At 43.8% G+C, this 24,388-nt stretch overlaps 2 protein-coding genes across 4 annotated transcripts in view; one reads left to right on the top strand and one right to left on the bottom strand.

The window, feature by feature from the left end:
- ATP6V1A (ATPase H+ transporting V1 subunit A) overlaps positions 1-2,827 on the bottom strand; it is a 31,575-nt gene extending 28,748 nt beyond the window's left edge. Inside the window, exon 1 of the mRNA XM_059493424.1 lies at positions 2,740-2,827. The gene's annotated coding sequence lies outside the window, so the exon portion shown is untranslated. The remainder of the gene's footprint in view (positions 1-2,739) is intronic.
- Positions 2,828-3,141: 314 nt separating this feature from the next.
- On the top strand, positions 3,142-23,979 carry NAA50 (N-alpha-acetyltransferase 50, NatE catalytic subunit). 3 transcript variants are annotated; one of them, XM_059493332.1, is made up of 5 exons: positions 3,142-3,340; positions 15,742-15,878; positions 16,332-16,451; positions 17,413-17,479; positions 19,994-23,979. In XM_059493332.1, the coding sequence occupies exons 1-5, from the start codon at positions 3,333-3,335 to the stop codon at positions 20,172-20,174; spliced, it is 513 nt and encodes a 170-aa protein (XP_059349315.1). In that variant the 5' UTR covers positions 3,142-3,332; the 3' UTR covers positions 20,175-23,979. The 3 variants fall into 3 exon arrangements, with proteins under 3 accessions (XP_059349315.1, XP_059349316.1, XP_059349314.1); XM_059493333.1 differs by having other exon boundaries at positions 3,168-3,340; positions 15,745-15,878; XM_059493331.1 differs by lacking the exon at positions 3,142-3,340 and having other exon boundaries at positions 15,707-15,878.
- Positions 23,980-24,388: the final 409 nt, after the last annotated feature.

Here is a 24,388-nt window from a genome sequence, read left to right as displayed (position 1 = left end):
GAGATGACCAAACCCAAGAATTTGGTATAAGCTTCGCTGTCCACTCCCAAAGGGAAGAATGGAGAGAGCACATCAAAGACAAGCAAAATGTTTTTTATACCATAAAAGAAGATCCAGTCAAAACTGGTTCTGCATGCTGGACGTTTAGGTGATTATTGGCTTATTCTGTAGAGGAAAAAAAAAGGCTGAAAAGTTTAAATTAATTTTGGTTCCTCTGCTGGAGTAGGACCCTGTTTCTCTCTGCCCAGCTGGAAGACTAAAGGAGTCACATGTTTTAAGATGTCGAGTAAGAATGAATGAGCATGACATTCCAGTTGACTACATGGTCTGTTTTCATTGGCAAAATTCCAGCCTAAAAAAAAAAAGTCACATGGATACCCTTGTTCAACAATGCCTCAATATTTCCAAGTCTGAAATCCCCCACTTTTTAACCGATGAAACAAGCATGGAGAAAAGAATATATTTCAGGCAATGTAGCATTGGGTTGTTGCATGGTTTGTGTTTTGTAGGGTTTTCTTAAAAAGACAGGGAAAAAAAAAAAACAACAGGGATTACTACTTGGTCAGCAGTAGCAGTCAACATTTTATGGCCAACATCAAAGGAACCAAAGACCCCAACTAGGTTATCCTGTAATCCTTTTTCTAAAGGAGTAATTAGGAATGCAGCCATAGTCACAAACATGCAATTTAAAAGCACAAGGGAAACCCATCAGTAGGAACTTTCAGGGCTTGAGAACCCAAAGACATCCATTATGGCACCAAAACACAAGGGGAATGCACAGTGCCTCTAAAAGGGGTATCATGCAGGGGAATCTCTGGTAACCTGCTGGATTACAGCAGCTTTGGATGACAATGTGTAACAGAAGCACCCATGCAAGTCTGGAAGATAAATGCATGAAATCATCCTGGGGAAAAAAAAATTAGATAAGAGAAGGACACTTAAGGCCCACAGCCTTTGTAAAGGGGGGCCAATGAGGGCCAATGAGTATAAAACTGTTAATATACACTAAGACCAAAACAAAAGCTAAATTTAAGCTAATGCTCTATAAAAATGAAGCAACACTAATCACTCATGGCTCAACCCTATTACCACTACCTGTAGAAAAGAATTCTTGATTTGGAAAATGACAAGGCAGCATTTACAGGAAACAGAGATCTTGTGTTACTATTGCAACACAAGACTGCAACCCCCCTTTGAACAGTCAGCTGATGCCAGCAGCCATTTTCCACTGTTGCCTTAATTTCTCCTTCCCTGTTCTCTCAAGCTGATGTCCATGGTGATTTAGTATTTCTGAACATCAGACTTCACCACCTGATCACAAAATTAAGACTAATTTTTTCCCCACATAAAAGAATAAAGCTTTCCCACAGGACTTTGCATTACAGACTAACAGGCACAGCAAAAATAATCTGCAGTATTTTTTGGTAATACAAAGACCTGTAGATTGTGATCCCACTTCACATATTCTTACATAGAAAATAATAAAATGTAGGTATTATTACATATTTATATTTGCTGGTCATTGAAAAGGCCTTTGAAAGTACCACACAGAGAAGCCAAACATTCAGCTGCTGAAGATCTGCACAGTGCAGAAATCAGCACAAATACACCACAACTCGCAGATCCGCCTCAGTTACTCAAACTTCCACTTGCAAATGCCAGTTTGTATTTGACATGTTCTTGCTAATAAATCACTTCGTGCAGTCTGTCAGCAGGTTTTCCTATTTTCCCACCCCCTCTCCACTTCAGCAAGCAGAATTAGCATTTGAAATACCATGCTAGATCAAATAGCCAGTGTACTTTGCTGAAGTATTGCATTACAATGAATAAAACTATCACCAAATTGCTTTAATGCCCAACAGGAGTGCAAATCCTCTGAGGGAAGACAGTAAAATCTTAGGAAGACAGACTTTACTTTCTTCCTAAGACAGCAAATCACTTTGGGCAGCTGCACGGAATGGATGGATCTTGACACATATGTGCCACATATTCCGATGTCACATCTACCTGTGACATTGGAAAATCATCCAGAATCCAGTCATGCAAGATTTCTCTCCTGCCTCTAAGTGAATGCCAAGGGTGATGCTTGGAACACCTCATCCAAGGCAGAGTTTTGTCACTGGCCGCAGGAACAGGAGGCACATTTGATGTGCCACCAGGATATTCAAATGCAGAACGACAGGGTCGGGCTGCAGTGCGGGGCCCGCAGCACCGTTCCCTTCCAGAGCCGCGCTGCTCGCTCTCTGCCGGGCTGCTCAGGCACCCAGAGACTCACATCCACCCACTCAAGATGGTGGGATGACCTCGCACTGGAAGCCAGCCGCTACCACCGCGTTCCTCTCCTGTACGGAATTCTGGCACAACCCTAAAGCACCTCACTGGGCGCCTTCTGAGGTTTTTCATTCAGGGCCGCTTGGCTGTCCAGCTCTCCGCTCCCGGTGCAGCGGGGCGGGGAAGCGCATGGCCGCCTCCCGCGGGCTGTGCTGCCGGACACGGCTCCCTGAAGGTCGGCTACCCGGGCCCCGGCGACACCCGCTCCGCAGAGCCGGGGCCGCGCTCCCCCTGCGAGCGGCTCCGCGGGGAGCCCGCGTCCTTCCCGGGCAGAGTCCGAGCGCGGCGGGGAGCGACGAGAGCCGACCCCTCCCGCCTTCACCGCAGCGGAGGGCAAGCCCCGGGCGCAGCTGGGGAGCGGCGGAGGCAGCGGCGCGGGGCAGGGACCGAGAGGCCCGAGCGTCTCACCTGGGCCGGCCCGGCGCGCCCGAATCCGCCCGAGTCGCTCTGGCGGCGGCGGCGGCGGCAAAGGAGGCGCTGGATCAGCTGACGCCGGGCCCCGCGCGCATGCGCCGCGCCGCTCACCGGAAGCGCCGGGCGCGAGCCGTGCCCGACTCCGGGCGGAGCTTCGCCCGCCCAGCCCGGGCCGCTTCCGCGCAGGGGTGCGCCGGGCCCAGTGGGGCGCGCTGATTGGTCGGTCTGCGTCACGTGATGGCACACACGCCCCGCCCCGGAGACGCGCGGGGCCTCCCCATCCTCCCCCGCCCCGCGCGGCGCGGCGCGTGCGCGGCGGGGGCGCGCGGGAGGGGCGGGGCGGGGAGGGGCGGGCGGGTCATGGCGGGCGGGGCGGGGGCGCGCGCGCGGCGTGAGGTGAGGGGTCACGGGGCGGGGCGGGCGGAGGAGGCCCATGTGGAGCGGGAGCGGGATCAAGATCGGGACCAGGAGCGGGATCAGGAGGAGACTGAGCTGCCCGCGCTGAGCACGGGGAGGCCGGAGCCACACCCGCACCGCCGGGCCCCGGACGCAGGCAGTGCGGACGGCGGGCAGGCCGCGGACGCGCCATGAAGGGGTGAGTGCGGGGCTCGGGCCGGGCCGGGCCCGCCCGGGAGGGGAGCTGCGAGCGGGGCGGGCCTGGGCGGCGCGGCGGGCGGGAGGCGGAGGGGGCCGAGCGGCGCCGCCGCCTCTGGGCTCGAGCGGTGTTGCTGGGACGGGGCCCGCGGCGGGGAGCCCCTCTGGGCGAGAGCAGCCGGCGGTGCCGCTGCTGGCGCCCTTCGGGCTGAGCTGGAGCTGCCCGCGGCGCTCCCGCGCCGTCACCACCGCGGCGCCGCCGGAGCGCGGAGTCTCCGCACGGAACCCCGCGCTGGAGCGGGCGGGACGCGGCGGCTCCTCGTGCTCGGGGGATCCCGCCCTGCGGGGTCCGGCGGGCTGCACGGCGGGCGGGGATGCTGCCGGCCCTGCCTGGTCCTCGTCTGGCGGCAGCGAAGAAGCGCCGCTCACTGTGTGCGTAAAAGCTGCCAGCCGCGGATATGTGTGGTTTTGCAGTGCTATTGTGTGCAACATCCTCTTAGCAGTTTTGTTGGTTTTTTAAGTCTTTAATTGCTACGTGGAGGCTGTACAGCGTGGATGGATGACAAATGAGCTGTGCTCTGTGTCATGTTTCTGTAAGCACGCCCGCTGCTCTGGGTCTGGCGTCGCTTTTCCCTCCCAGATTTGAAAACTAGAGATTTCAAATCTGTTTGGCTGAAAACACTGATTTCCCTCTCAGTGGGGGCACCGAGGTGCCGTTTTTGTACAGGAGACTGGAGGCCTTTACACTCTCAGTCGTGCTTTGGTGTCAGATGACCTGCCTGACCTTGTCCAGGTCACTTTGGGACAGGTTTTTCAATGTTGGCTAAACCACGTAATGTTTATTAATTTCAGCATCACTTGTGCTCCACAAAACGTGCTTGTTCCAGTTCTGTGCCTCAGTTTCTTCACAGGCACAGGGGAAGCTTTGCCCAGCTGATTCTCAAAAGAGCATTAAACCAGTCCCCTTGGAACCGGTGTTATGCAATGATGGGTATTATTATTCCAGTTTGGCAGCTTAAGGCAGGGTGAATGGAAGCTGAATCACTTAAGCTTTTACTAAGAAATGGTACGGGGTTTAGCTTATTAGCAAGAGGGGTGAGGTCATACAAGACTGCTTGATAACACACTCTTAGCTGGTTCTTACAGCTTGTAAGCAGCTTCAGGCATCCTGAGGGGCTGGCGGGTGTCTGTAGAAAGAGGTTCAGGGACGATTGCAAATAAACAAACTCTCAGCTGACGTAAGATAGGCGTGTTTGGGACATTGGACAACCCTTTATCCACCTGCTGTACCCTACATGCAATGGGACACCGCCACTCTTGGTCCCGGTGTACCGAGGACGGCGGGGTGTGCGGGAGGAGCCGCAGCAGGGATCAGCCGGGATGAGGTGGCACGATCGTTGTTCCACAGCGCTCCCGACAGAACTGGGTTTCCTTTTATCCTCTGTTGACCGCTGTGCTGTTTGCTGCAGCTCAGCCGGGCTTTGGTGGTGTGTCAGTGGTGGGACGGGTTACTGGGGCCGGGATGAGTGAGGGGGAGAGCGGCCCAGGCGCGCCCGGCTGGTGCTGTGGGGATGGCCTGGCCGGGCACGGCCGGAGCTCTGCCGTGCTCAGTGCTCCAGGGAAACTGAGCCTGGCTCTGCTGCCACTGAGCAGGAGTTCTCATTTCATGGGCTTTTTTACTTCTTGTGACTTTCTTTTAGACTAAAAGGCTATGGAGAAAAAACCTGCGTACCATTGTTCTGCTTCCAGAGCACCAAACTTCATTTCTGTCACTTTAATTTTACTTACAGGCAGCTTTATTTCTGGTTCAACTTCAGGGCTTACTGCTTTGGGTTCTGTACTTGGTATTTCTGCTCTTCTGGTACTCTTTCATCTCTTTGAAGAGCAGCATATTCCTGTCTTGCCAAAACACTGTTAGCACCACACAGCAAGTTCTGGTGCAGAATAAATTCATATTCCTGTGCAGATTCTCATATTGAATCCAGGTGTTCTCTCAAAATTCAGATGGAGGCAAATATGCCAGCAGAGCTCAAATTGAAAAATAACCCCATTTAAATGCAATGAGACTCAAAGGACTAGAGAATAGTTCAAAAGGAATGTATAAATTACACAGGGGTACTTGGGAACAAATCCAAATTGTTTTTTAAGTTACAAAGATCGGTGAAGATCCCTAAAGTACAAGTACTGTCAAAGGATAGGTCAAAAAATAGATCTAAAGCTTCAGCTCCCAGCATACAGAAATTGATAGGCTTGAAGGGATCTGGTCTGTCTTCAGTATTGAATCCAAAATTGTGGGCAAGTCCTTCTGAACAAAGTGACTCCATCTGACTGTTTTTTCTGGGAATGTGTGCACTGCATTGTAACCCACACCACAAAATGCAGAGATGATTTTGGAAGCATGTGGAGCAGCTGATGTTTAATCAGCTGTCATTATGAAGAGTCTACTTTGGCAGAGAAAGAATTATAAAAGAAACTATCCAGTTCGTTGGCATGAAATTTCACATCTAAAAGTCTGTATAGTCAATGTATGTGTTGCAGCCTTCTTTCTTAGCTCTCTGAATTTGAAATAGCACATAGATGTGTGTTAATAATGCATAGCAGGTTGTAGTGTCTCTGTCATCAGGGTGTTTGAGATTGGGTGACCTACCTGGGCCCTACCTGCTTTCAGAAATAGCTGAGGATTTTTGTGCTTTCTCAGCTGCTTACAATTTTGTGGATTTTCTCTTATTTGATGAATTAAACACCATCTTCTCAACTGGGAACTGCTATTGGCTTTCACCTGGTTTTGTGAGACTTGGCTTTATATTCACTCTATTCTCACCTTCTGAATAATTTTAATAGAGTCATTATGTTTCCCTTTTTTTCTTAAGTGTGACTTGAAAAACTGAGGTAATTCATTGTTCTGTTAGTGAACCTTGTGATTCTCTAGAGATCAATGCATGTTCTTATTTATTATATGTAATTATTGTTAGTTCTTGAATTTGAAAATTTATTTTAGAACTGTGTTTTCATGAGGAAAAATAACAGAGGAAGAGACTTAGGTTCCACTGTCTGTAGTAATCTGGCTGTTTTTATAGGTTCCACTGTCTGTAGTAATCTGGCTGTTTTTATAACAGATGTAAATAATACTCCCTGCACTTTGCTGTTTTCATGGTGTTGATTAAATTGTTGCTCAGTGGTTTTGTGTTTTCATTGCAGTTGTTATGCTGCTGGTTTTCAGGAGAGAAAACTGAAAGTCTTGCGTTGATTCTTGAGCATTTGCTGATTGCTGTTTGTGACATTTGATGTCTTAAAGTAAGGGTGCATTTCTGACTTGTTTCAGTTCAGATGAAACCTATGAAAGTAAGGCATCCAGCCTTTCCCTGATGGCCTTCCCTAAAAATCACATTGCACGAGGCTATTGCAGGACCTGCGGCTCCATTGCGTGCATGTACCTGCTCTGTGACCAGCATTGTCACATACAAGGGGCCAGTGGGGCGTGTTACAAGCAGGGCCCAGTGCCTGTCACCCCGTGCATGTGTTATTTTTTCACATGAACCAAATCCCTCTCCAGTTTTGATGGGAAACATCTGGGAGATTGTCATGCAGCAGCACATCTTGAGCCATGTGGTGGAAAACTGAAACAGGGAGTAAGTAGAGTGCTGTGTGTTAAACCAGCCTTAGAAAGAAGTGTGCACTAACTACTTTTGGGTAAGAAACTCCTAGGAGATTGGCTCTCAGTTTTGTTGTGTTTGCAGCTAAGTCTCAGGTTTTGGAGTTCCTCAGGGTCTCCTGACTTGCTGTGGAAGAGTCCTACAGGCTGCATCCTACGGAACAGGGACCTGCTGCCTCAGAGAACTTCCCAACCCTGAGACTCTGCAGCTTGTGCTGCTCTGGCTGCCTTTGTAGGACATCACAGCTGGGGAGTGTTAAACATAACAGAAAAATAACTATATTGTGTCTGAAATGTGGGGAGCCATTATGGTAAGCACTGATACCTCTGCTTGTTTTGCCTGGATTCAAGGAGCAAACCTTTCAAGGTTCTGAAGATGATCATGTTTCCGAGGAGAACAGGGAGAGATTTTTCTCTCCTGAGTTAGTATGACAGAGTTTGTGCATAGCTGCTGAATTGTTTCCGTTTGCTCGGCACACTGCTAAGCTTAACATATATGGGAGGAAGTTCCAAGTTTATGAGAAAACTGCTGAATGGTCATATGCACTGGAGTCAGGACAAAAAAGGTAATTGAGCTTGAAAATCACTTTATTTTTAGGCTTTTTCTGAACCTAGAAATGTCCAAGTATGAGCTAAAGTCTGCATTTATTTTCATGGACAGTAAATTTAGACCTTGCCTATATGCAAGCTTACAAATGGCTTAACAGCTTCTAAATGAGTTTATAAAAAACTCAGTGCAGTTTATTATAGGTACTTTAACCTGATTTATAACTCTGACCACTTTGAGTTTAATTCCTTAACCAGAGTAAGACATTCCACGAAGTAGGAAGGATTGGGAGGGTAGGAAGGTAGCAGAGGAGTTGTAGCCGTTTTACTGAAACACTTCAGAACCCAGTCTTGTGTTTTGAGTACTGTTGGACCATTTGGTTCTTTCTGCATGTAGATGTAGCTTGGTAGTTTGGGACAGTTCTATGAAAAATGTGGTAACATTAGTTAATCACCAAATGCCTCAGACTCTGCTGCCATCTCCTGAGGACAAGAAATGATGCATCCTCCTTTACTGCACTAAATCTCTTAAAATGGGGAATAATGGGTGGTGGTTGAGCCAGAAAAATACTTAAATCCAAGTGGAAATCATTCAGAACTTGAAGAGTCTGCCCATTTGGCAAGCATTAGAAATGTTCAGACCAACAATCTGAGAAGGCGGTAGATATTTTTATCCAGAAGAGGAAAGAACATGAAAAGTTGGAGCTTTATATTTGTTTGGGAATTGATAAGAGAGAAGTGCAGTACTTCCTTGCATCACTCCTGCTCTAAGTGAGGCAGGCAATGCCAGGATTACTTTCTGCTCCAGTCTGGAAAAGAGAAAGGGAAGAAGTGACCCGTGTGGGAGGAGTTGTAACGCAGCAGAAGTTTGTCAGGAGGGAGTTTGAGGCAGGGAAGCCAGGGTAAGAGAGAGTCTGTGCACAGAAGAGAACCTGGTTATTTGGAGACTCTTGGCCTTGAGGACCTGAGAGCAGAGAAGCACAGCACTGAAATGGGGTAACTGTGTATTTGTGTCAAAGCATATTGAATGAATTCATTATAAAAAGGAAATTACACCTTAGGCTTTATTGAAAATAGAGCCAAAGCCATTTCCACAACACTGTCACCAGGTGACTTAGATTAAGATATTTGAATTTTCCTGGGGGCAGAGTATTTCTATCTTTAATTAATTGAAAATACTGTGCTTCATAGTGAGATCTTCATGCATTAAGTACTTCCTGAGCTCCCTTGGCCTTCCTTCTCCCTGTTCCTTTCCAGGCTCCATGTGATTTTTGGCTCATAGCAGACTAGAATCTAACCCTGAAAAAAATTCTGATTTCTACCATCTGAACATTGTATTTATGTTCTGTTGAGAGTATGGGATGAGACCCGGGCAGCAGCTGAAGGCTTGTGAAAGTTTTCTCTACGTGGCACTTGGAACTGTTGGCAAAAATCACAAATTAAGTTGAAGATTGCAGTTAAAGGAGATTTATTTGTTTTTTGATCTTTGGCACAAAATTTTATTTGAGAACAATTCATTCTTAGTGAAAATTAGGAAAAGGATGGGGGGAGGGAAATGATTGTTGCCTTAGAAGTGTTTTTAAGGTAGGCACATGAAACTGAGAGCACTTTCAGTTAATTTTTCACAGTATGTTATTAATACAATGTGTGATTTGAGCACCTTGCAAAACGCAACTCTGGGACTGAAATCCAAAGTATAGGTAGGAAAGCCATAATGAACTCACTTTTTTTCCCCCCACTGTTCTAATGGACAAAGGCATTTGTAAAGAAATGGATTTTCAGTGACCTACAGAAATAGTCTGTGTGAAGCAGAAAAATTATTTTGTCCTGGTATGTCAATTAGGAGTTTGTTACCTGTGTATGTACAAGAAGTGCCCTCAAGATGTATTTATGTAAATAAGGTACTTTGTAAGCATCACTTCTATTTTGAATTTGAAGGTAAGCCTCTGTTCTTACCTGATGATCATCAGATACTTCATGAACACTAATTAGCAAAGGCTCATGATCTTCTGGGAGGCAAGTAAGGTTATAATTGTTAGATCTGGGGACACTGAGGGTGTGGAAAGGGGCAGAAATCTATAAGGTGTCTCAGGATATAGTTAGTGGAGGCACAAAACTAATTTTGAGGGAAGCTATTTCAAAATAGTGAAGTACTTCTGTTTAACAGTCATGGATAAAAATCAGTGTTCTTTGTGAGCTTGAAAGAGCAGCAATGAAGAGCTGGGGTTTGTGGCAGCCCTTTATCTGCTGTATGATGGCAGACAAGTTGTTTCCTCTTTCACCTGATATTGATGTACCTGGGATAGACTGAATCGATATTTTGGCCTTAGCCTTGTGAGATGCAGAATTTTATGGACAGGTAAGCAGTGGATGTGTGTCTGCTTTTCTGTTCTAGACCAGCTACATTTATTTTTGCCCATTTTAGAGTTTGAAAATTCTGTCAGCTGGGCATAGTGATTCATGCTCTTTGTATCCATCTACAGAATAGCTTATAATTTTCTTGGGACAGTTTATTTTTCACTTGAAGATTTGAGACCTAGGTAGGACATGTTTCAGATGGAAAAACTGTGAGGCTATTATAGCATAACTTTGTTTCTTGTATGTGAAGACTGGCCAATCTTTTGTATGTGGTCAGGTTTTCTAGGTTGAAGCAGAGTAAATTATGCAATATCCAGATATAATGAAGAAACTTGGCTATAATGTGCTGTGTATTTTTTTGCCTTAATGCTAAAGGGAGAGGCAGCAAGGGTCTGATGTATGTCTTGGGGAATTGTGATGCATGAAGCCTGTTCACAGTGACATCCAGTAGTCTTGCAAGTCTTGAATGAAGTCTTCTGTTAATTCTGATTCTAAAATTGCTTTGTGTTCTTCTGTACATCATTGTGCTCTTCTGCAGGCCAGAACTGGGGGTAACATCCAGCAGGGTATCAGGTGTCATGCAACACATGTTTGCAGTAGTAAGCAGGACTAAAGAAGATCAGGGGTCTCAGAGCAAATTGGTCAGGCTTTCTGCATGCTAGGTTTGTACTTATCCTTCTGGTTTTCTGACAAGCAAAGCAGAGTAGATATGCAGCCCACAGATCTTTGAGATAATTGAAAACATACTGGTCTGCCCACAAGAACTAGACTAACTTGTGTGTGTGTAGCGAGACAGCTCATCCATTAAAAAAAATCCTAAGCCAAAATAAAGCAAACAAAAATCCCCATAAAATTCCCAACGATCCCAGAACATTAGAAGAGGTTCTTTTGGCCTTGGAGTAGAATCTAAGCAGAGCCTTCAGGTCTATAGCCTTCACAGTTCTGGTTTGCTTTGATTTTATGAGCGGATTATCCTGTCTAGACTCCTGCTTTGACTTGGATGCCAAAATAGAAGCAATAAAGCTAGCTGGCCTCTTAGCAGGTGACAAACCTTCTCTGAAGTCCTCTTAATTTGTTAGGGCCCATTTCTCAGTGCTGCCTCTCCTGACTTACTCCTCAGTAAGTTTTGCAAGTTTCAGATGCAGCTGTGCTAAATTTAGCCTGCCAGATGCCTTCAATAAGCTGGAGCCCAGCTATCAGTTACACGGAGATCTGTTTCAGTCAGGCACAGCCCTCTGGGGAGAGACTTGCACTATTTAAAGTTGAATGAGACTGAGATTCTTACAGCATTAAGAAACTCGAAATTCGCCGTTTCTCCCTGATGTTGGTTCTAAACTAGCGCTGGGCACTTGTTATTCCCAGGGAGTGAATTTGTGTTTCCTGTTGAACTGTAGCTGGAAATTGCCTGCCTCTTGAGCTGTCATTCTGTATAGCAGTTCTCCTTTGGTATCTGTTGAGCAGCAAAAGGCAGTCTGAATGTTAGTAACACTAATGTCTCATGTGGCCTGTGTTCTTTCCAGCAGTATCAATGTAAGGCATTGTAGGAAAAATAGACTGTTCAAATCACAGCACTGTAAGCTGCAGGCAGAGCAATGCAACTGCAGCAGGACTAACTGGATTGCATTTGGTCCTACAAAATGTGTGAGGCTTTTTCTGGCCAGAGCCTGGAGGATCTTAGGACACTGGCATGCAAGAGCAGGAGTGATAATGCCAATGTTCTGGGCATGCATCCAGTTTCAGGAAGTGGTGCCTGTCACCTCTCTAAAGTCACACTTGTGTTCAGATTTGGTGGATCCCTCTTCACTTCCGCTCTCACATTGCTGGGCAGTGTTGCTGTGCACTTTTAGCAGACAGCAGCCTATGCACCAGCAGCTCATTCCCTTCACTAGTGAATTCTCCACGTGGTTTTTCCCCCAGTGACCAAGTCACAGAATTAGCAGTTGTGAAAAACCCTGAATGTTTCTCATGAAAATGTAGTCCTAGGACATGTCAGGAGAATGCTTCCAGTAGTGGCAGGAAAAACTTGGTGCCAGTGGACAGGACAATAGTGTTTGGGCTGCTGTAATTGGTTTTGGTTAGCCATGTTTAAAGAAAATCAACTTTAATCAGAAGGAATGTAAGGAAGAGCTAGTATGACGATACTAGGAATTAAGAGCCAGCTTTACAGGAGAACTCCAGGAGCTTGGCTTTAGTTAGAAGAAAGGTATGAAGAGATCATGATAACTCTCTGAAAAGGCCTGTACAATGGTCCCCATAATCTCCAGGCAGCAGAGAGGTACATTTGAGTTCACTGGAATAACTAACTGAGAATAATGCTAGCGTGGGAGCAGCCTTACAGTGGAAGATGTTTAAGTGGTTTCAGAAGGCTGGTGTTTCATTGAGGAGAGTATGGATTTGTAGAACACTGCAGTAGTAAGAGGCCTGACCTGATAAGCCAGGAATGCCTCATTCCTCCGTGGTAAAAACAATTTCTTGGAATGGGGTGACTGGCTGGTCCCAGAGGCTTTGACATCTAAGACGGAGTACAGTTGACTATTGCATCTTCCATGGGATGCCACTAGTAAGTGTGGATCTTCTTAGGAATATTAGTGGCATTATAGAGTTGAATAATTTGTTATGGGAGGGCATGTCCCTTCTGGGCACATCAGGTTCTTTACACATCTTTATGTTCTCTCATATGATAATTTGACCTGATAATTTAATTTTTTTCTTTGCAACAGTAGAGGACAAGAAGGTACACCTTCTACTAAGGTGGCATCACAGGACTAGCCTAGTCAGACCTTAGCTGACACAGTGAACTTGCTTGAGTTACTGATTTGGCTGAGACTGCACGTGAAGAACCAGGTCTAGTTGTAAACTGCTGTTTAAAACAAACAACAACAAAAAAGAGCCCACAAAGATACTTGCTTTACTTTGGTGAAAATAAGGGAGTGATAATTTTGAGTCTTTTATTACAGGTGCTTTGTCTTGGCTATTTGGAGTAGTTTTTCAAAGTACATGTTGTTCTGTGGATGGATGAAGTGTAGCACATTATCTGTAGACTATTTCACAGAGGTACTGGATAATCTGCATCCCTGTGCTCCTCTTGCACAGTACTTCCAGTTTAAACTGAGGTGGGCTGGTACTTCTGCTCAAGAACCAATTAGTTCTGCCTATGGAAACTTTTTTTCTCCTCTTTATTCTGGCAGAGGACTTGTGTGATGAACACAGGGGACTGGTGTGGGTTAAAATCAAACTTTCCTTTTTTTGTCCAGGTTAGTTTTGATTGGTGTTGGTTCACTACATTGATGCACAAACATTTGTGCCAGCAAGAGGATGGAAATGAGTGGCTTGGGGACTGCTGCTTTTGGCAGCCGTGCCAGCTTTCCCATGATTTTACTCAAGGCCCCAGTGCCACTTTGGCCACACTGTGCTTAGGCAAAATGATGAATTCTCATAATGTGGGTCTTCCTTTCCATGGTCTTACTTAATTTACGTATTAAATGGTTTTGTGCATAATAGATGTGCTGCTGATTTAATCAGCTAGTGTTATACATTAAAGTAATTTATAGTTTGTATACATAGATATGTTTAGGGTATTGATTTATGCTTCCTGCAGTGTTTCTCAAACCTCTTTCATATTATTCTCCAGGGTAAGATACTGTCCCTGGTGCAGTTCTTGCAAGGACAAACCAGATAGTGACAGAGCATAGGAGACAAGCAGTGGGAGATGGCAGGAGGAAGCATGGAATGTGGCAAGTGGTGAGAGATAGAGGGGGGAGTCCAGGGGCTTGAGGAAATGCGTCAGCAAGTGCCTTTTAGCCATCTACTAACAGAGCTCATTTCTCTGGCCTGATGCCAGCCTCAGAGGTGATGTCTTGGCTCAGCAGCTGCCAGCCTTAGACTCTGCTTTTGCATTTATTTACTTATTTATTTGTTCTCTGTCTAAAACCTTCTTGGTGAAGATCCATTTTCTGGCCATGTTTCCTTTCTTAGCCATCTTGTCCTGGCTGCCTGTGGTAATATATTTTTGTCCTGTTGCATTGTTGTCATAAATATTTCATAGTGGCTGTCTTCTAATGCGTGGTTTGTTTGATTAGTAACTAATGATTCTTTCAATAATATTAGAAAACACTACTTTATGATGGTCTGTGTCAGGGATTTTTGCTCTGAAGGAGACCTGGTGTATAGCAGCTTTTTTGTGGGTTTATCATGCTAGCATTGCTGATCTACTGAAGCTTGGAACTACTGATACTTTTTTGTATCACCAAGGTTAATATTGTGTTATTTGGAGAAGCAGTCTCGGCTTTCAGTAACTGAGTGTGAATGTGAGGTTTGTCTCCTCCCTTACTGACCTCCTGCAGCTCATCTGACCTAGCTGGGTACTTGAGACCTGCTCCCTTTGGTTTCTGCTCTCATGCAGACTGCAGCAAAAGGGACTCTTCAGGCTTCTTTCCCCTTCTGGTAGGAGATTACTCTTACTCCAGCAAAACTCTCTCACGGACACAAAGATACCCAGGATCCCATGTGCCACAGTTTTACTCCCACTCTTTGTGAGGAAAAGGCAGCAGCACTGCTGGCTGGGGTCACAACTTGCCTCCTGTGAGCCTGAAGAAGCCCTGCTGTGCTAGGCTGGGCAGTTGTGCCAAGCTGGCATAAAACAAGTGCTACAGTTTCTCCACCATCTCATAACTTTGATTGCATGCTTGTTTACCCTGGGAGTACTTCTGTAGTGTGAGAACATCATCCTTATTAGCTCGACACTTGCACTGTGTTGGAATATAATTCTCAAAGGGACTTGTGCAACTGGCCATACATGAAGAAAGGAATCTTGAGAGCAAGCAGTGTCTTTACTGCTATTTGGGCAGAAAACAATCTGGCTGCCCATATCTATTCAGTAAAACAGGGCTGATATGAACCTAGAATTGTGTGCTTTTCTAATTCCATGTGCAATGGCTTTCTGTATATTCTGGTGATCATTTGGGAAAAGATTTTTATTATCTTGGTATTTTTATTTTTCATTCTTGCAGTCATTGTTAAAACTGCTTGCCCTCACCCAAGGGTAACTAATCTCTTTCTTTTTAAATTTATTTTTTCTTTTTTTTAATGTTATTTTCTTCTGTGTGTACAATTTTTCTGTCAGGAAGTTAGTCTTAGGAAAGAGAGAAGCTTGGTCTGTTTCTTCTCAGTATAATTCAGTGTATTTTAAGGTTGTGGTTCTGCTCTCAGTAGGAAGAAAGATTTCAGTGATGATCAAAGTAGATGTAGATATCACCTTGAGAAGAGCACAGTTGCATATTAACAGGCTTCATATATTTGTTGCACACAATACTGTTGGTTTTTAGAGAAAGATGTCTAGTAATGACTTTGTCTAAGCACAGACTTTATATTGACAGGTGGTAAAATTGAGGTTGTCTTTGAAGCATGGATAAGGACTTCATTTCCTTGGTCTCTGTTCTAGCTTCCTGTTCCTCCCATATTTGTACTGGGGTTTTAATTTTTTTTTTTTTTGTGATCTTGATGATCAGAAGGGAAATGAGTGGGATAATGTTAAAGCTAATACTTCTGTATAGATCCATGTTCTCCTGTCTCCCAGCCAGTAAAACCACATATATACTACAGTACATTGGTATTTAGTATGGCCTGAGAAACTTCTGACTGTATAGAACTGACTGAAACTAGATTTGGGACTTAAATCAGCCACCAGCATAAGACTTGATTGCATGGGTTGGATGTGGCAGTTCAAATATGTATTGAGCTGACTGTTAGGTGGAACAATTCTCTAAGGATAAGCAAAGTGATTGATCTTGGTGTCCTTAAAAATGTTACAGTATGTCAGATGTTAAGCATGTTTTGATTTGTTCCAGTAGCCGGATCGAGCTGGGAGATGTGACGCCACACAACATTAAGCAGCTGAAGAGGCTAAACCAGGTCATTTTTCCTGTCAGCTACAATGACAAGTTCTACAAGGATGTACTGGAGGTTGGCGAACTTGCCAAACTAGGTACAAATGTTCTTGCCAGTAATTGTGGGCTGTGGTGGCAGAAGTGGTCATCATTGCTGTCCATAATGGTTTTAAATAGCAGCTCCTTCTATTTAGTTGTTTTACATCATGAAAAATAGCTGTTTAAGAGCCTCAGAGAAGCCACAGAGGGTCTGTGTTCTGACTAGATTACATCCACTGGGAATAGGCATGTTTTCTGTTCCAGAGGACAGCAGTTTTGCATTGCAGCTTACCTTGATGCCATTGCTGGTTGGTGTGAACAGTGATGAGCAACCACTGTGTCACAACAGCACTAGTTACTTCATTCCAAGTGTGAATCCACAATGTATGTTATTTTATCTGAATAGGAGAATTAACGAGAGGGGAGGGAGGAAGATCCAGGGTGTATGTGAAGGAGCTGTATGTGTAGTTTGAGCCTTGTTTCTGATAATCCTTTGTTTCCCTCCCTGGCAGCCTATTTCAATGATATTGCAGTGGGAGCAGTGTGCTGTAGGGTGGATCACTCCCAGAACCAGAAGAGACTGTACATCATGACACTTGGATGCCTGGCACCCTACCGAAGGCTAGGAATAGGTAAAGAGGGGTCTTCTTTTGTATCTGAGGCATCAAAGAAACCAGGTTGCTGCCCAGCTTTTTAAATGCTCTTTCAGACCTTTAACCAAGTTAGTGCACTTTAGACTGCTGATTTCTTTGGAAGGGACTTGGGGGAAAGAGTATGATTTATCATGTGTTCATTCTTCCCTGCCTTTCAGAAATGAACCTTTTGTAGAAATTTTTAATTCAGGATTTCAGATTACTTTAATCTTAATCATATCATCATACTGTGATGTAAATACTCTGCTTCTATGGATGTGAAAATTGTTGCAGAGAGAGATTAAATAATTTGTCAGAGATATGTAGCCAGTATGCAAGTCATACGTAAGTAGAACACGACATTCCTTCACTGGCTTCTCTCTTCTAAATTCACTCTTCTAAATATAGGAGCATTATATTTATTTTGTCTTTGTCACTACTGATTATTTCTGCTCAGGGGTAGCACCTACTTTTTGTCTATATTGCATTTAGTTCTTTGTTCCACATTGCAAACCCATAGGACAGCTTAATTAAGACCTATAGTAACTCTTTGCCCTGACAAACTGGAATAAAAAGATAACTTTATTTAAAATTATTTTACTAGGTGTTTAGTAGAAAAGCTTACCAGTGCCCTCACTGCTTTATACAGTATTTTGGCTGTATTTTGAGCTGAGTTTGAGACCTTGAAACTGGTATTAAAATAAGCTGATTGATACATATGCTTCTGGTTTGTTGTGATTTTTATTTCCTCTTCAAAGAACTAATGAATTAAGGTTTATGAGCAATCAGAGACAGAAGGAAATATTTACACATCATGTTTTATTTACCTTTCCTAGTTTTCACACTTTATCATTTTAGTCTACCTACAGTTAACCTGCCTCTCCTCAAGGAAGCACCTAGCTAAGTACAGACTAAATTATGCCCTTCTAGTTTTCCTAAGTATCTCTTTATCTTTTGGCAGGAACTAAAATGTTGAATCATGTCTTAAACATCTGTGAAAAAGATGGCACTTTTGACAACATCTATCTGTAAGTAAATGAGTTATACTCGTGCGTTTTTTGAGAGATGACAAAGATATGGGAGCAAAGGGATGGAGATCAAGTGTGGGTTTAGTGTGTATTTTTGTGGGGTCATGGAACATAGCAAGAAAGTCAGGGGTCATGTCCTGGGTTTGTTGTGTAATGCTGAGAAAACCAAAAGCTGCTTGATTTAGAAAGGGTTCTGCAAAATTGCTGAATTTGAAAGTAGTTTAGTTACAAAATTATGTTCTAGAGCAAAATTACACTGTAAGACCAAAAAAAATTTTATAAAGGATTTTACTTTTATTATACAAGGTCATCTTCAGAATGGAAAATACTGCAAGTCTTGAATACAGTTTTGATGCATTTGCTTTCTGTCTTTTATGACAGCACTCTGTGGTGCAGCACTCTGGAATATTAGAGATGTTTGCAAGCACTGAAAGTTTACTACATTCAGTAGTAAGGCCCAACTGCTATTCCCATTCTTGCACACTGCCAGGTCAGCTCTTTGTGCAGCAACACAATAAACTAGATCAGTGCCCTGACCCAACTGGGGAAACTGTTTTCTGGGTGTTGTTTTTTTTTTTTGTTCTAGTGTGGTTTTGGGGGTGGTTTTCTTGTGCTTAGTTTTGGTTATTTTTAAAATCTGTGTAAGCATGTCTGTGTATGCACTTGGCGTGATGCAGGCAAGAGAACAAGCACTGGGGTAGACAGCAGTACCAGCAGTCCCCCTGGAAAGAGAGTCTGAAATCCAGGCATGCCAAAACAGTGGTTTTTCTTTGCTGCTGGTTTCACACTTGTGCTTTTTGCTGTGCATTGGTGTCTGTATGGTGACCAAGTGAGTTTGGTTTGATGGCAGTTCTTGGCCTGATGCTTCTCTGAGCCAACTCCTCCTTGGCCGTCACACCAGTGCAAGCACCATGCACTGCTGGGGACAGGCCCACAGCAGGTACAGCCTGGATGGACTTACACTGCCACAGAACTACACCCTGGATACTTGCCAGGCCTGTGGAAGATGCTTTGTGAGGAGTGTTTCATGCACTGATATCACTGTAAATGGAGTGACTTTCCCCTCACACTCAGTCCACTTCTGCCATGGAGGTCTGGACTCTTCCACACCCTCTGCCGCTGTTGCTTTGTGTCATCTCTGTAAGAGGAACATGCTTCAAGGAGGTATCTGAGTAAAGTTGCCTTTGGCTCATATTCCCTCCTGCTCTCCTGCCTCAGGAGAAGTGGTAAAGCTTTTGAGGTGCATGCATAATGGGACAGGGGCTGTCCTTTTTGCTTTTATAGTGAAGGAACTGTTTGCTGGTTTTAATACAAAAAAAACCCCAAATCCTTCATAATCCTTCTTTGTAGTTCCTAGACCGGGGATTCTGGCATGACAATAAATAGCCCCCAAAATTGGACTAAAGTTCTTTTAGTGGCCCATTGATTTTATTACTATGTCTATTGCTTGTGCATTTTCTATTTGAACATATTATGCAGTTTAGCACCAAATTTGATATCACTGCCTAAATTTGTCATTATGATAACGTTCCCTTTTAGCTTTTTGGTGCTTATTTGGCTTAACACTAAGATCTTTTGTTTTGTTCTGTCGTTGCTTCCACAGTTACTTTGGTTCTATGATTATACAGTGTGTTGTCATGACAAAGTGATTCATGAAGTTGTGCAGTGTCCACTGAATTTTGGAAGTGTTTAATGATAGAAACATTTTTTTTCTTTCTTATCTTTTTTTTTTGATTTTTTTTTTTCTTTTTGGTTTTTTCAGGTTTTTTGTTTTTGTTTTTTTGTGGGTTTTTTTGTTTTGGTTTGGTATTTTTGGGGTTTTTTGTTTGTTTGGGTTTTTTTGTTTTTTTTTTTTTTTAATGAAACTTGTGCAAATTTATGTCCTAATCACTCAGGGTAAAGAGCTGATGGCTGTTTGTTTTGGAGGCCTTGAAACACGCTAGCAAAATATGTAAAACTCTAGGGGAAGTAAATACAAAGGAAAAGGACTTTGTAAATCCATAGGACTTCTTTGTATTACAGCTTTTTGTGAGGAGAGAGGAGTGTTTAGAGTGTTAAAATGGTATCAAACACCATTGCCAGTTGTATGTTACAGTGTGTTGGGATAATCTCTGAGAAGACTCCTCTGATCATCTGCAAAGTGTTACTACAGGAGGTTAAAGTTGGCTTTATAGTGAATCTCTGTTACATATTTCCACTGAATGTCTGCCATATTGCTTTAATAAGATGAAGAAAAATTGAAATTACTGAAGTAATAATGCTTCAGAGTCTCTCTGCTATTTTGTGTTCCTTCAAAGAGCTTTACTGAGGGGAAACCTTTACTACTGTTGACAACCATGGGCCATCCAGGAGCTGAGTGTTAGCCCAGAATTGAATTGGGAAGATGAACATTTCCAGTCTTGGATTTACACCACTGTTCCTGTCTCTATCCATCTAGCTGCTTTTCTTGTCTTTGAGTGTCTTCTGAGTATGGAGGCAGATTACTGACCCTCATCTCTCTGTGTTCTGTCCCAGGCATGTGCAGATCAGCAACGAGTCTGCAATTGACTTCTACAGAAAGTTTGGCTTTGAGATCATTGAGACGAAGAAGAACTACTACAAGAGGATAGAGCCAGCAGATGCGCACGTGCTGCAGAAAAACCTCAAAGCCCCTTGCCTTGGCCAGAATGCAGATGTGCAAAAGAACGACAACTGAACAAAACCCCAGCGGACACTTTCTTGCACTTGCTTGTCGCCAAATAAGGAAAGAGAGGCCTCTTTTTTTTTTCTTTTTTTTATTTTTGATTGGTTGGTTGGTTTTTTGTTTTGTTATGTTTTTGTTTTTTTTTTAACTCCACCCCTTCATCTTAATTTTTTTTTCCTTGACCTCTCTCCAACAAAATGTAATGCTTCTTCCAAGGATTGTCCAATCATGTTTGGGGTTGGGTTTTGGTTGGTTTTGGATTTTTTTTTTTTGAGCTCTCCTTTCTGGTGTTTTTTGTTTTTTTGAGGGCAGGGGGCTGATTTTTTTTGTTTTTGTTTTTTGTTGGGGTGGGAAAAGGTGTGCAGATCTCTTTTAAGTTTGAAGTGTGGAGGGCTTGAGCAGGTTATCCTGATGACAAGTTTCCTTCAGAATTATTCTTTCAGTAAGCAGAATGTAAACCCAATGGGGGGGGAAAAGGCAAAGCAATATCTTGTCCTTTGACTCCTACATTATTGTGTTTTTTATAACCTACAGGGTACTTTACTCTCCCCCAACCTTTGAATGTTACTTCAGTACTTCTCACTCTTCCTTTTAATTCCCCCACCTCAAAAAAGTATATTTAGTTCTTCCCAATATTTTTGAGTATGGCTTTTTCCTCCATCTTTTGCTGAGAAGGGTGGGCTACTTTTCCGTACCTTTTCACTCTGCCTGGGCTGATCTTTTTGGATGCTTTTTTTAAAATACTCCTCACCCAAGCTGGTGCTACACTTCTTAACTGACTGAGAGGAGGATTTAGAGTGGTCTTTGTTTTTCCTTATTTTCATTTACCCAATTCCCAGCAGACTTTTGCCAGAGCAAGAGCTAGATCTGGTGTTGGTAAGAATAACCTTGTAAAAATACAAATCCTGAGGCAACACCCTTGCTTTTAAAATGGGTGAAATTCTGCAGGGCTCATTGAGAGTGAGTTTATCTGTGTTGTTGGGATGGAAAAAGTGACTGTGACCACCTTACCAGCTTTGATGACATAAAGCAAGCACCTGTCTCCAGATGACTTTGTTACAGCTACTGAATCTGTGGTGACAGATGTAAGGGTTGAGGAAACCAGGCAGCAAGGCTAAGAAGGCAGACATGAATCTGACCCTAATCACATAGCTTTGCAGGGTCTCCTGGATTTGCTTGGGATTGGCTTGACTTGCTGTGTTTATGAGCTCCTTTGGGAGGAGGTGGTGAAGAACTGCGTGGTTTTGCTCCTTTGAAGATTATTTTCCCCTTCCCCATTGAGTAGTAATAATGCAGTTCTCCTCTGGTGAGAGGGAGTTGGTGGAGCACCGGAGAAAGCAGCGTATATTAGAGCATTTTATGGGTTTGGAAAATAGTCTGGCTGGCTTCTTCCTAGTACTGTAACTTTGAGGCTACAGTAAACTGTACTAAGCTCTGCTTTGCATCCTTTCATGCTTTGTTTGCGTGAATACCAGTGCTCCTTTCTAGGCACTGTTGCCAGCAATTTTATGTATGCCAATATAAATACCAACTTGAGCTTGGACTCTTCTCCAAGCATCTGGGAAAGTGCACTGAGCTGAGACAACACCAACCTGCCCCATCCCCCGTGTAGATGCTGAACTGTGTTCTTTTCCTGTTTGTTTTTTCAAGTTTAGATCTGCATCTTGAATTCTTCCGCTCTGAAAGCCTCCAACCTGTAGTGTGCATTGCAGCATACATCTGGTTAGTAGGTGCTGTCCGGTCATTAGAGGGTGACTTGGAAACCAAGGATTCCAAAACGGGAATTGTGGTGAGGCAAGGGATGGCACCCCTCGCTGCACATCGGGTGGTCTTTGGTACCCCAGGGATGACTATACCAGCTGCTACACAGTTACTCCTTCTTTGACAGAGGTGTGCAGCATTTGTTGGAGTGCATCTTGACAGACCTGTGCTGGAAAACGGCTGCTTATTTTGCTGAGTTTGCACTAATGGAGTCGTGGAGATGGGCGGGTGGCCAACGCCAGCCCGTCTGCATGGCCCGAGCACCTGCGTTTGCAACACGTGGTGGCAGACTCTGGCTAGAGAGATGCAAACGGTTCCCGTGGCCAGAGGCAGCCTAGTTCTGACAAAAGCTCATTTTCAGTGCAGCTAGGACCTGCTCGTGGTGGTTATGTTGGCAGCCCGGCATCTTTCTAGAAGGGGATGTATCGAAGCACAATTGGCTTGTCATATGCCAACATGGTTTCCCTGGCCATCGGTAGACCAAACCAAGAGAAGTATGTGGAGGGAGAGAGAGATAGTATTGTATTTGAAGGTGTTGGTGCAGCACAGCTGTAACTCAGACCATAGCTGCCTCTGGTGCCAAGCAAAGTGCTCTTCATTCTTCTAGAACTAAGTGGTAAGTGTTTGGGTTGGGTAGATGGGTGTGGGGATATGAACTCTTAGGATTTGCTGTTGTCGTAGGCTTCCACAAATCAGTGTGTTTCACAGACAGTTATTCTTCAGGTTTAAAAGTACAAGTCTGATGTCTGAACTTACTTGGATTAACCTTTGTTTCTGTCTCTTTTTGCTTTGGGCTGCCATCATTCTATGAATGTATCCATGAGAACAATTCTTAAAGCTCCTATTCCACAGCAGACCTGCCTCATTGTAACTTCTAACAAAACGTTTTGTAGGAGGTGGAAGAGAGAATAAATCTAAGACTCCTTTTTCCCAGGCTATTAATCCTGGAAAACAGTTGTTGAATCTTGAATACAAGGTTTAATCTGAATCTTAAGAAAACTGTGTTCCCTGTACATGGGTAAGGGCAAGTGAAGGTCAGTAGTTCTGGATGACAAACAGTTGTATTTTATTAGTCTACCAGTTGTGTTGAGTGAGGGAGGAGAGTGCTGTATCTTAGTGCTGTTACCTAGAGACACTGAAATTGTGGGAAGTATGGGCTCACTGCAGAGAACTTCAGTTACTTTGGTTGTTGCTGCAGGAGGACATCCTTCTAGTTTGAAAATAACAGCTTGTGAACAACTAAATTTTTGCAAAGTTGGGAGTTTCAGTGGGGGAAAAAAGCCACCAGCACCTCCTGTTCTGGATGAAGATCTAGCAAGAAAAAGTATGCAACTAAGAGCTTTAGAGTGTAAATTGTGTACATACAAGTTACTCCTGAATCTCTGCAACTGGCTTTGTCACACATCGGTTCAAGTATGAAGATATTACCTACAAAAAGACTCCTACTTGAGGAAACCATGGTACAGGAGAAAAAGAATCATCCAGAAGAGAGATCCCTCATTTTTGGGAGGGGTAAGGGGGAAGAATGTATTTAGTGTATACAGAAACTGGCTGACTTTACATGATGCAGCTAATGGTTAAACCTGCCAACTAAATATGACATACTGTTACAATTGAAACAAACTTACATGCTATTTAGTTGAATCTTGATGGTGCCCTGTGTCTAGTAGAAATTTGATCCTCCAAATTGTTTTATTCTCCCCCATGTTGTAATCCAGGGTCAGCTGCTATGCACAATGTCTGTGTTTTGTAAAGTGTTTGCTGACTTGGATGTTTCTTTTGAATCTGCAACTGCTTCCTGATTAATTTGGCTAAGACCACCCCTGCTCTCTTGAGTTAAGATTTAGTGAAAGGTATGCTGTATGCAGTTTACAGATGCATTCTCAATGTTACAAGTTAAGTTGCAGGGGGAGCAAATTCTTTACAATAAGATGGTCCATTTTTAATCTATATCATTGCCCTTGTTGTACATCAGGAGCATGTTTTTGTTTTTCTCAAACTCTTTAGAAATACCGTTCAGAATAAACGTGCACTATTTGAGTTATGTCATTTACAACTTGTCGTGTGCGTTTTTTTGCTGTCCAGCTGTTTCCTTCAGAAATCAGATAGAGACTATTCCTCAGATGTTTCATAAACTATGTAACTCAGAAGATTTCTAACATGAACTGTGTGTTGGGCTGCTGGGATGAATGCCAAGGGTGTCTGACAACTGTGCAGAGTGAGGTCTGTTTGTTTTCCCTGAAGTTATGAGCCTTTCCTCAGAAGTCCTGTCTTGTGGGGTAGGAGGGAGGAGAGGAAGAACAACTGTTCTGGAGTATTTTTGATTGATTAGTGAGCAGTTTGGAAACAAACAGACCAGGTGTCAAGAACTCTGGTTTGGGCTTTATAGGTTAAAAAGTTTAAAGTATTCAAATTAGCTGCTAGTCATTGCAAATCTTGACCACAGCCTTTGAAAAACTATGGTC

This window comes from Ammospiza nelsoni, chromosome 2 (genome assembly GCF_027579445.1).
Source record: "Ammospiza nelsoni isolate bAmmNel1 chromosome 2, bAmmNel1.pri, whole genome shotgun sequence".
NCBI lineage: Eukaryota > Metazoa > Chordata > Aves > Passeriformes > Passerellidae > Ammospiza > Ammospiza nelsoni.
Note: the sequence above shows the minus strand (reverse complement) of the source record. Positions and strands in the feature narration are given on the sequence as shown.

Bases quoted from the DNA above. Each gene is read 5' to 3' on its own strand.
- NAA50 (XM_059493331.1), top strand. From the start codon at position 15,707: ATGTCAGATGTTAAGCATGTTTTGATTTGTTCCAGTAGCCGGATCGAG. The intron at 15,879-16,331 runs GTACAAATGTTC...CCTCCCTGGCAG, and splicing joins TGGCGAACTTGCCAAACTAG to CCTATTTCAATGATATTGCA. The intron at 17,480-19,993 runs GTAAGTAAATGA...GTTCTGTCCCAG, and splicing joins ACTTTTGACAACATCTATCT to GCATGTGCAGATCAGCAACG.